The sequence below is a fragment of the Berghia stephanieae genome, chromosome 6 (assembly GCF_034508935.2).
Source record: "Berghia stephanieae isolate SIO BIC M18660-M18661 chromosome 6, UCSD_Bste_1.3, whole genome shotgun sequence".
In the NCBI taxonomy this organism is placed as follows: Eukaryota; Metazoa; Mollusca; class Gastropoda; order Nudibranchia; family Aeolidiidae; genus Berghia; species Berghia stephanieae.
Genome location: NC_088365.1, coordinates 35,474,596 through 35,486,996, shown reverse-complemented (window position 1 = coordinate 35,486,996; position 12,401 = coordinate 35,474,596). Strand labels below are relative to the sequence as shown.

Below are 12,401 nucleotides of genomic sequence, written 5' to 3'. Positions count from 1 at the left end.
CATCCTCTTGATGGAGAAGAAAGAATTCATGGAAAAGCAATAGAAAGGAAAGCATTCTCAATTACCAACAATAAAAAACATATTTTATACCATGAATTTAGTTTGTTTGTTTTTGTTTTTAAGGGTTTTACGTCGCTTGCAACACATTAAGGTCATATCAACGCCAGTAAAAAGGAAGAAAATGGGATAGTAAAAAGTTCTAGAACTACAATTAAAGCATAAAAGAAAAGGTAAGACAAAGGGGAATTGGTTCAAATAGGCAACAGATGTAGATTCCAAGAGCACACCGCCAAAGTACTTAGTTTGAGATCACCTAAAAGTCTCATCCAAACACAAGCACAGGTCCCAACTAAAAGGAATACACTCAAATGTTTACCAATTATATAATATAATATGTAAATTAAACATAATACAATGCATAACAGAGAGATGATTTACAAGGAAAAAAATATCATCTCCCAAAACTATAACTATACATTCGACTGTTTCCCTCCCAGCCAAGGAACTCCGGCAAGGATCAGGACAAAACTATGTAATCTCATTCCAAGATAATGACAGGAAACAATTGGAAAACGGGTATGGGGAATAGAAGACACAGCATGTACCTCCCTGCCCACTATGGGAGGTCAGGATCCCCACCCAGATGAATTTAGTCTTTTACCATCTGGGAGAAGGTTTTGTCAAATTAAATGTAGAACTAACAAGTATAAATCAAGGTTTGTTCCATCAGCAATAAAAATGTTTAATATTTCATATGGTACAGCAAAATCAAGGATTGATTCGTTGACTGATTGACTGATTAATTTATTTAATGTTAGATTAATGGACCAATTGATAATGATGATAATATTTGGTGTCGAATTGCCACAAATGTAACGAATTGAAAATGAAATGAATATGTTTATGTTGTGTATATCGCACGCATGAAAGAGAGAGAGAGAGAGAGAGAGAGAGAGAGAGAGAGAGAGAGAGAGAGAGAGAGAGAGAGAGAGAGAGAGAGAGAGAGAGAGAGAGAATAAGTAGGAGTGAAATATCTGTTCAATGTTGTAGTTATCATATAACGTTATAACAAGTGTAACTAAATGACAAATTGCCATATTTATGGACAATAAAGATCTATTATTATTATTACTATTATTATTATTATTATTATTATTATTATTAATTTCTAGTCAATGATAATCAGGTCTTTTCTTAGTTTAGTCTTGATCAGTAAGTCCCCATAAAATTTGATGAACAAGTTAGGATGACATAAATTTTAAGGAACATGTGAGAATGCATTAGGTCCATACATGGCCAACTAGAGTACTATAGTTACGTCATGGGTCCATACATTGTTACTTAATACAAAAAAAAACAAATTGCTCCTTTACTTGGTCTTTGATACTGGGAGTTTACCTTTTGGTTATAAGTTTATTAAACTTCACTATTTCTACAAAACAAAGAAAATGATGTAAAAGTGTCTTTATTTGTGGGATCCATGAACATGGCAATGACAGCATAAAGAGATGCCAAACTAAAAATTTGACAATAAAATTTGGATGGTATTTGACATTGGCTTTTTGAGAGAAACTGTGGAGCATATGACCTCACCGGAATTTGACAGAAGTTACCCGTAACCCAGAATGTTTTGGTCCTGACCAGATTTTTTTCCCCGGTGAAACCAGAGTTTTGGCATCACTGCAGTATATTCTAATTTCATTTCTTTTCTTTTTAAAAATTTAAAAATGAAAAAAGTAAGGAAAACAGTGGATATTAGAAATTAGACAATATTAATATGAAAGATAATAAATCAAGGAGCAAATAGTTCAATTCAGTAATAGATGGGGGGGGGGGGGGTTAGCCTCAGAACTCCTTTGTAATAAAGATTATATTGAGTTTGGAACAAACCTTCAACGTTGCAATACTAATATCCCGTGCTTGAAGTTCACCTTCAAAATGACTCAGTAATCGCAAAAGATCGGTTTTGCTCCATTCAGGACTAGGCTGTCTCTGTAAAAGAAATTGTTGGGAAAATAAATGTCAATAAAAATTGCTCACAATCATTTTAATTTTAAATTTATCATCATAGTGGAGATTTTTTAAAACACCAACCAGACTTTATTTTTGGAAAATAATACTTTTTAGTATTTTTTATTTTTATGAATGAAACATTTCTGTGAGGCACAGGAACCACCTAGATCCCTAAAAACTAAAAGAGCAGATGCTATGAACTAAGTTGAGTTGACATACTCAAAGCCAATGGTGGTAGTCTTGTTCAACTTTTAAAAGCTGGAATGTGGAGAATGATTTATTTTGAAAAAGAGCCCTACCTTTAATGTACTGGACTGCATTTTATCAGCACCATGAGGAGAATCAAATCCATGAACTGCACTCAGCTTATTGTAATTTCTTGAACCTGACGCCATTGTTAAAGTGTTTACCCTTCACAAATCAAGAAATATAGACAGTGCATGTCTATTATGTGTAGACAGGGTATTTTACCATCATCTCCTAAATCCTTTCAATAAAAATGTCATCTGCAATGAAAACAACATGCAAAACAAAAAAAATCAATTTGTTATTGTAAGTTATTGAAAATATAATAAATCATAAAAGTGCATTCCATGTTATATGGATCATTATCCTGAGCTACCACTTTTTAAACACTCATGGTGAAGAAAATGGTATATTACTATTGCAGAACTAGGTTTTGTTTTATATGACGTAAAAGTTGGTTTTTGAGACAAAATAATAATAATTCATATGTGGGTCACTCGTTCGTTTGGTGATTTTGGACAAAGGAATATATATTTGGTGGTGGAGGAGGAGGAGGGGGATGGGGATAAAAGGCTCTTTTACTTTTATTCAATTAACTTGTCTGCTATGGACCATGGAACCAGTCATCTCTAAAAATGTACAAGAAATATCACATTTTTTCCTGTTCCAACGTAAATATCTTCTGTTGACAGGTCTAATTGTTAGTAGTGTAGCAGACGACAAATTTCACAAAACAGTCGCGTGACAGCATAAAAACAATACCAGATGTCTGGGAATGCTAATAGTCAGGACTTCCTTTGAACAACAAAATTTCGTATTGGGTCAACTCAACAGGTCAGAGTCAGATAAGGCCAGTATTTTTTAACGAACTAAAGTTCTGAAAAATCAAAATGTTTCTTAGAAAGTTGAAAGATGCTAGTTTTTGAAATAGAGATAGGTTTATTCAAAAACATTTGTCTTTAGGCCACCTCTATTTGCAGCAGTACTGCGAATAATGATTTCCTCTATTTGCAGAAGTACTATAGTTTTGATGACGATGTGGAGGTTGCTGTGGTAGTAGTAGTAATGATGATGTGGTGGTGGCTGTAGTAGTAGAGGTAGCTTATTGATGGTAACTTCTAATATTTGCAGGAGCACTGAGATATGAACCATGAGCAACGGCGAGTGTGTGTGTGTGCGTGTGAGAGAGGGAGAGAGGGAGAGAGAGAGAGAGAGAGAGAGAGAGAGAGAGAGAGAGAGAGAGATTCCTGGAACTTTATAAAATATGTTTAACAAACTGAAACTGTAAATAATTAACTAATACAATAAACGGGGACGGAACGATTCTCATTAAAGTAATCTGACAGATTTCATGATGTGAACGAATGATCAAGTCGGAGAGGTGGGGACTGGAAATTTTCATGGATTGGATTGGGGTAACAAAAACAAAACCAAACATGATCTGGTCAAGTTTCAGACTTGAAGTTGAAGGAAAATTTGAAACGTTCAAAATCTAAATTCTCAGTTACACAAAATGTTTCAATCATCCCTCCTTTTTTTTTCCTTCTCAAATTAACACACTCTCGACTCTCATTCAACTTCAAAGACCTCACATGCCATTTTGAACAGAAAATACAGTGTTGTTTTCAGTGAGGGGACAAAGACTAATTTTCAGAGACGGGAGAGTGCTTGGTACTACAGCAAACTCCGGGACCCAAATAATTTTGGGGGTTTGGGAGGGGGGAAACGCGAATAGTGATAATGCCGTGAAATCTCTATACAGAGTACTACTTACTACTACTCCGAATAAGCACTTTGTTGTCTTTTAATTTTAACCATGCTCAGACTCCGGCTCAAACAAGTCCGAAGTGGCCTTTAACTTTAGCCTTTACTTTTACTTTAATATTTTAGTTTAAGTTTAGAAGTAGAAGGCGTCGACTCATAAGAGTCTAGTCTAGTAATTAAACATTGTGTGATTTAAATCTATCGACGGTAATCTTTGCGAATTTTGGCAACTTTAGTCAAATTGAAATGGTAAATGGAGTTTACATGGAGGCTAGGCGCCTCGTAAAAAAAAATTAAAAGAAAAAGAAAACAATCCAACAAAAATAAAAATAAGAGCGACAGTTGTAACCGCACGAAATATAAGCTTTAACTAACTGCAACGTGCTTTTGACAGGTTGAATGTGTATCCGAAATTAAATAAATTACCACAGTCATGGCAAAGTCAGAGTCCTCAAATGTATGAGAAAATATCAAGTTCATTGCACCAGGAACAAGGCAAGAAAAATTTACAGCAGACCATCCATTTTACTTGAAGGCATCATGTGATGCGAAGCTGTGTTTTTATTTTCGAAATAATGAAAAATGACTCAAGAAACAATGCCTCAAATAATGTATCAAATGTGAAAGATGAATGCATCTGTTGATGGTAAATTTCTGAGTTTGACAATATAAATGAAATAATACGTAAATAAATTTGGAAATTCAACACGAAATCTTAAAAAGGTACTGTGTATTCCGTATATCAGTGTACTGAATACACAGCTGTGTTTTCCCTACATCGGAAAAGATTATATGAAAAGGGCTAAACTGTTTTACCAAGCGAGAGAAGGCGAGGTGGTCGGCTGTTTTAACACATCGTAACTGTAACCGGGGTGTGGCGAGTTAGGAGTTCGAGCTCATTTCTTGGCATATTTTTATTTCTGTTTTTCTTTTTTTGTTCTCCCTTGGTGAAATTTCTAAATTTTCAACTTCAACACGTTGACACCATTCCTGGTGACGTCAGACTCGAGAAGTTTATCATTTTAATTTAGGACATAGTGCAGACTTTGGATATGAGAGACGCTTTCCTGGGGGAAAAAAAACTGTAGTTTGATTCGTTCACCTGTAATTAGGGTAAATAGACATGAATTTTAAGCGGACTATTGTGTTTCTCTTATAATGCCAGGTTCAGGCGAAGTTTGTTGGGACAATGACAACTTGTACTTGGTGAAATTGTTCAAATTCAATCCAACATAATTTAAAGATGAGAAATCTTCTTTACTTTAAAAAATATTAATTAATTGCACAGTTAATTAGTTTAGTACTTCGTTATGATAGTTACTGAAATTAATCCACTAAGTAAGCTAGTGAGTCAAAATTTATTGCCTTGTGAATTCCTTGTACGTAACAATATGAGTATGGAGAAAAACGAAACAAAAACGAACGAAAAGACAAACAAACAAACAAAGAGAACAACTTTATAGTTATAGGGTCTTGAATATGGGGAGCGTCAGAGAGAGAGAGAGAGAGAGAGAGAGAGAGAGAGAGGGAGAGAGATAGAGAAATAGGGAGAGAGAGAGAGAGAGAGAGAGAGAGAGAGAGAGAGAGAGAGAGGGGGAGGGAGGGAGATTAGAGATAAAGAGAGAAGAGCAATATCGGCGTTAGCCGCGAAAAAAAAAATATGATGGGATCTACGTTCTTTTTAGGACTTTACTTTTTTTAAAGGTTTGATGGCGCTTATAAAACAATGAGGTCATGTTAGGACTTGTAGAAAGATAGAAAATGGGATACCAGTAAAAAAAATATATAGTTTAACAAATTATATTTGCACACTAGAGAAAAAATAAGGCAAAGGGAAATGGTTAAATAAAGCGAACAGATGTTGATTCCAATAGCAGACCATCTGCGTACTTAGTTTGAGATCACTTAAAAGTCTCATAGAGACTCAAGCACAGGATACAACTAAAACAGATAGACTCAAATGATTACAAGTCATTATATAACCCCCAAAAATACAACACTGCATAACAAAGAGGTGACCTACAAGGAAAAAAATATGATCAAAAACTAACTACAGTTGACTGTTTCCCTCTCAGCCAAGGTCTCCGACCACGGCCAGGAAAAAAAATCAAGTAATCTTATTCCGAAACTAGATCAAATTGAAAAACGTATAGGGGGATGGGATGAGAGAAACAACGTGATCACCATGTCCTTGTTGGCGGGGAGGGGGGGGGGATCAATTATCCCCATGGGACAAGTTCGCAATTTATAAGGCCTACGTTGAAAGCAAAATCTGAAACAATTTGACTTAAATTGACTGAAATGGTTGCAAATGCAAACCTAACATATGTAGAGAACAATAAATGCAGTTTCATTCAAGCTCCCGGGCCCAGGCTAAACCAAATGGTCCCATTGAAGAACATGATGGCGTGGGATTCCAAATGGTATAGTATAATGGGATAAAGAGTTAGTTTAGTCAGGATGTTGGCCCATGAAGAGTCCACCAAGAGGGGATGTGCTTATGACGAGTTGCTGTCGTTTTAACGAAAGAAAAAAGTTACAAAAAACAGAAAGGATGATTCTAAATATGACTGCAATCTTGGGTCACAAGCGCCTAAAAATAAAGTCTAAATATGCCCCAACAGCAGTCTAGCCAATGTAGGATCACCAAGTATCACACTCACAATCACAAGTAAATTGAGACGGGATTTCTCGCCTAAAGGGAGATAAGTACTACAGTGCACTCTGGATACGTCGACGTTGCCTAAGTCGATTTTTACCCAAGTCGATTTTTTTTCTTGGTCCCTCCCCCTTCTTCCTATATAACATTAGTAAAAAAAATAAAATAAACTCCACATAAGTCGATGTTTCTTAAGTCGATGTTCTTATCACTTACGACTACAATAAAATCACAAATAAACAAGTATTTCATTTGGTTAAAAAAGCTACCAGTAAGAATTTTAAGTGGTTAAGAATATCCGCGAACGATTGGCGCACATCGATGTGATGTAGGTGCTTTGCCTGACGTCCGTGTTCAATGTACATGAGCAGTATGGAATAACTTTAATTTCTCCATCTCAAATTTTACATTGTCGCAACTTCAAGTTCAATATTTTTTTGGTTCTAATCCCAGGCCATCCTATGTAATGGCCCTCTTAATTAGTATCAATTTTATCAAGAGGAATTCAAGTCAAGTCTACAACTACAATGGCAAACCTATCGCGGAAAAGGAAGATTCGATGCATTTGGAAAGTTTGGTATGCGACAGAAAATCATCGCATAGGAAATTGGCATACCAGCTATTTCTGTCTCAACGATTTACAAGAAGCATGACCTTGACCTAGAGGCTCCTACCCTTCCGCTTTTCGCGGAATAATTTCACTTAATTGGTATACATTCCACATTCTCATCGAGGAAAATTTTTTTTTTAAATCTCTAGCGAAAAAAAAAATTAGCTCTGGCTTATTTCGTCATCTCCTATGGTCAATCAACACACATTTTGTATGTCTGATTAGTCTCTTCAAAGTGTGTGCTGCTGATGTCGGATAATATTATATGTTTGGGAGGGGGGTTGACCGAAGTATTATTATTATTATTGTGACTCCAATTCGTGAGGTCAATGACCTTGGTAATATTATATGTTGGCTTCAATCGGGAATAATATTATTTGAGTACGGTCAGCTTCTTTCCCTATTTAATTTTAGCCCTGTGTCCTGTGTTGTGTGTGTTGTGTGTGTGTGTGTGTGTGTGTGTGTGTGTGTGTGTACCGGCACGCGCGTTTGCTTGATTAGGTGTGTTGTGTGGGGGGGGGGGGGGGTCCTGACAAGGTTAAATCCATCCATTCAATGCTTTGCTCTCAGACGGCCAGGACCTGTGTGTTCTCTATTATTATTTGACCCCATTCTTAGTCTTTACACAATCTGTACATTTTTACACATTTTTTATTTTTAATCATTTGAGTACTTTTGGATTGTCTATTACATTTTCTGTTCAAAGTATGTCATAGTCAATAACAGTAAGTTGATTCCGCTTTTTAAATCTCAAATTCCGATTTTTATGTATTCTGATTCCTCTACGGGACTATTGGGGGTAGGAGCCTCTCATGACCACTACAGAGACCGCGCGATATGAAGGGACATACTTATTCTAGATTGGTTTGCTTTGTTCAAATGAGTTTTTGCTCATTTGGTTACACTCCGGTTAAGTTGATTTTCTGATAAGTCGATTTTTTTCTCGGTTCCCCTGGGCATCGTCTTATCCGGAGTCCACTGTAGATGGGTATTCATACTCATTTGTTAAAACTTTCGGAGTCAGGGAGATGATTTACAACAAAAAAAAAAAAGAAGTGAAAGTATCACTTCTCATAGACAAGTCGAGTTTTAACTATCTCCCTCCCACTATATGATTCCAGGCAGAGGGAGCCAAATGGTTTCAATCATATTCCAGAACAAGATCATGGAAAGAATAAATGATAAAAGTGCGATGGGGAAGACAGCAAGGTAAAAAGCCAATCAACAACCAGCAAAAGACGACCAATTTTCATCTACCCTAAGGGGAATTCCACCCACAGAACTCCAGGACCAGGAAAAAATCTCACAGCAATACCTACTGGAATTAATTATCCTCTATTAGTGTTAGAAGACATTGCTGTTATAGTTCTGGAATAAAATTTCAAGTGGTATGTCATGAATTCTAGAACGGAATACAAAGGTGCAACAAGTGACATAAAATGAAAACAACAATGAGGGAAATATTAAACAAATAGGTTGTGTGTAGTTTGATTTCATTCCAATATTCATGAAACGATCTTATTTCAAAAGGCAAGACAAAACGTAGTGAAAAGTGCATGGTAACAATAATAATAATAATAATAATAATAATAATAATAATAATAATAATAATAATAATAATAATAATAATAATAATAATAATAATAACAAACAATAATAATAATAATAATAATAATAATAATAATAATAATAATAATAATAATAATAATAACAACAACAACAACAACAACAACAATAATAATAATAATAATAATAATAATAATAATAATAATAATAATAATAATAATAATAATAATAATAATAATAATAATAATAATAATAATAATAATAATAATGTTGGAAGAAGACAAAGTCAAGATTGTCCGGGGCGGGGGTGGGGGGGGGGGGGGGCCTAAGTCCTCGAGGCACAGCCGTGCTCGAAGCCAGTGGTCGATGTCAAAGGTGGCCAAATAGAACCTCACTTGGGCAAACAATACTAAAACTCGATAGATAGATAGATAGATAGATAGATAGATAGATAGATAGATAGATAGATAGATAGATAGATAGATAGATAGATAGATAGATAGATAGATAGGTAGATAGATAGATAGATAGATAGATAGATAGATAGATAGATAGATAGATAGATAGATAGATAGATAGATAGATAGATAGATAGATAGATAGATAGATAGATAGATAGATAGATAGATAGATAGATAGATAGATAGATAGATAGATAGATAGATAGATAGATAGATAGATAGATAGATAGATAGATAGATAGATAGATAGATAGATAGATAGATGATGGATAGATATATAGATAGATTTGTTTATAGATAGATATAACTTTTTATAGATGGATAGATATATAAATAGATAAATAGATAGAGAGATAGATAGATGGATGATGGATGGATACATAGAGGTTGGATAAATGTATGAATTGATAGACAGATATGCTGATAGACGTATAGATAGTACATATTTCCCGTCCAACGCCTTTTTGTAATACATCATGTAGCACTCTTACAATATTCGTCTCTACGTTTTGCTAAGTACACATTGACAGCTGAGTCGAATTTGGTTGATTAAAATTCTGAAAATCCAGAAGAAAAAGCATTCGAATTGGGTAATGTGTGAAAGTGCAAAGTTTTCAGTAAGTCCAAACGGACGCTTATAAATGAAGGTTTATAGTAATATTAATTTATAAATTGTAAATATTCCACATTGAGTTCTATATAGCGAATCCTTCTGCTCTTGCAATTACACTGTAACTCATAAATAAAGCCAATGACGGACATAATTACTTAAATTCTTATCACGCGCTACTGCACGCGCAGGTAATCACTAGGCACGCCCGCTGCTTTCTAACCTCTTCATCGCGGCCGTGTCCGGTCCCATGCATAGATGACACAGCTATGGTCCACTTTTACGGAACTCTTTACTGTGGGAGTCCACGCTCTCGTCTTTCCGATTTCCATGGGCAATGGGCGGCGGCTTCAAATTAGTGCTGGGTCGAGTTTGAAACGATCAAATCGAGCGGGTTTTCGATCGAGTCCTCTAAAATCGAGTCGGTTTCGGGCGGGTTTCGAGTCAGTGACGTCATCGAGCAGTGATTCGTTTGAAAAAAAAAAACACGAGCAACTCGTTTGCAACAGGAAACTTCACATACCCCTCCCTCTCTTATGTCTGTGGCTGGCTTGACTGCAGCTGGTTATGATGGGGGCTGCCAGATGGCCAAGTTCAAAATTGGTTACTAAGAAACGCTTTTCTATTATTATTCATTTTAAAAAAAAAATCTTTTATTTAAAAAAAATGAAAAGATAAGTTTATCCAACTGTAGTCGATTGTTTTGTTAATCAAAACAAATGAGTTTTTCAAGGGAGTCAGAATGCTTGTGGTGTTGGGCTATTTGGGGTCTATTTGACTACTTGGGCAAGAAGAAATCTGGCTGTCTGGCAGCCTTGATTATGATCGTTCGTCGCATCACACACACATACACACACACACACACACACACACACACACACACACACGCCATCAAACAGTTGTTGATGGTGAAGGGTTGAGACCCCCCCCCCCCCCCTCCCACCACCATCATCCCGCTGTCACCTTAACATTTCATATTTATGTCGCGCCAAAAGTTGTCGGCCGCCCCCACCTCCCATAATTTGTCACTGGTCGTCATCGCCTCTTGTGTGTGCGGGAAAGGTCGTGCCTTTCATTTCATTATTTGAAAAATAAATGAACAAGAATGGTGTGTTTATATTAGGTAGGTAGATAATAATAATATTTAGCAGGTTCCACACCCAGACACACACGGATTGCCCAGACACGATGATAACGATGCCGACGACAATGGATGACGATGATGATGATGATGATGATGATTATCGTGTTTCTGTTTAAAAAATGAAATACTTTAGCAGGTTCCACCCCCACCCCCCCCCACACGGATAGACCGGACCCGAAGATGATGATTGTGGTTTTGCTGGCTGTTACGGCTGTGATGAGGATGATGATAATGATGATGATGATGATGATGATGATGACGATGGCGCAGATGGTGATTATTTGTTCGGTCGCTCAGTGGTACGGTGTCTCTTGTCACAAAATCAAGCCTTGTCAATGGCCGGATGAGTGACAGTGATTGTTGAAAATTGTGATCCAGACGTTAAGTCCGTGTGTCAGGCACTTGACTCAGGTGTGAATGTATTCTTATCTTATAAGCAATGACGGGTATTGTAAAGAGCTTTAATACAAAAAGACTCCAAACAGCGATCGGTACCTACTGTACGAAATGGATGTATGGTCGATATGGCGTGCCGGAGGAATAAATTAAATAAAATATTGTGAAGTTCATTGAGCATGGTAAATCCTTGGAAATGCGCTTTGAACTAATACACCTGCTAGACAACTCCGATTCCAATATAAACGACTGATTAATATTCCCATATATAAACTATAGTTAGCTGAAAATCTTTCTTTGTCGGGACTCCAAAAGTATGGAACGAATTAGACAAAGAAATCAAAGGGTCTTTTAGGAGCACTGATTGATTTTAGATTGATTATTACATTGAAATGTGTTGATATTTATTTTATCCATTATTATTAGGGTGTGGTGGTGGTGGTGATGATGATGATCCCGCTGATATGATGGTGATGATAAATAAATTAAACATAATTCCCTTTATTCATCCCATAGGGGAGATTCGTCTTTCGGGTCTATTCTAAGGGAAGACTGGAATAACCCAAGCGATAGCCGCAGTGCAGCGCCGCAAATTTAGTTAGGGCAAGGTGACTTGCTCAAGACCACTCAGCGGCGGGTGATCGAACTCGGTACCTTTCGGGTGCCAACCAAAGACCGTAACGCTGCCCCTGATGATGATGATGATGATGATGATGATGATGATGATGATGATGATGATGATGATGATGATGATGATGATGATGATGGGAACTAACAAAGAATACACAGGCATCTAAAATTGAAACATTCCATATTCAAAGCTAATGTTTTACTTTAAAAAATTGAGCTTTACAATATCCACTAAATGTGATCAAAGCGCTTTGTAAAGGGGTCCCCGGTCAACAGCAACATTTAATATGTAGGACCGGACA

General features: G+C 36.3%; 1 protein-coding gene across 2 annotated transcripts in view; it reads right to left on the bottom strand.

Annotated features, from left to right (window-relative positions):
- LOC144974951 (cortactin-binding protein 2-like) overlaps positions 1 to 4,572 on the bottom strand; it is a 66,190-nt gene extending 61,618 nt beyond the window's left edge. For both annotated transcript variants that reach the window (XM_078918491.1, XM_078918492.1), the window contains exons 1-3: positions 4,450 to 4,572; positions 2,313 to 2,519; positions 1,891 to 1,992 (exon numbers count right to left, since the gene is read on the bottom strand). In XM_078918491.1, coding sequence (XP_078774617.1) covers positions 1,891 to 1,992; positions 2,313 to 2,408 — 198 coding nt within the window. In that variant the 5' untranslated portion in view covers positions 2,409 to 2,519; positions 4,450 to 4,572. The remainder of the gene's footprint in view (positions 1 to 1,890; positions 1,993 to 2,312; positions 2,520 to 4,449) is intronic.
- Positions 4,573 to 12,401: the final 7,829 nt, after the last annotated feature.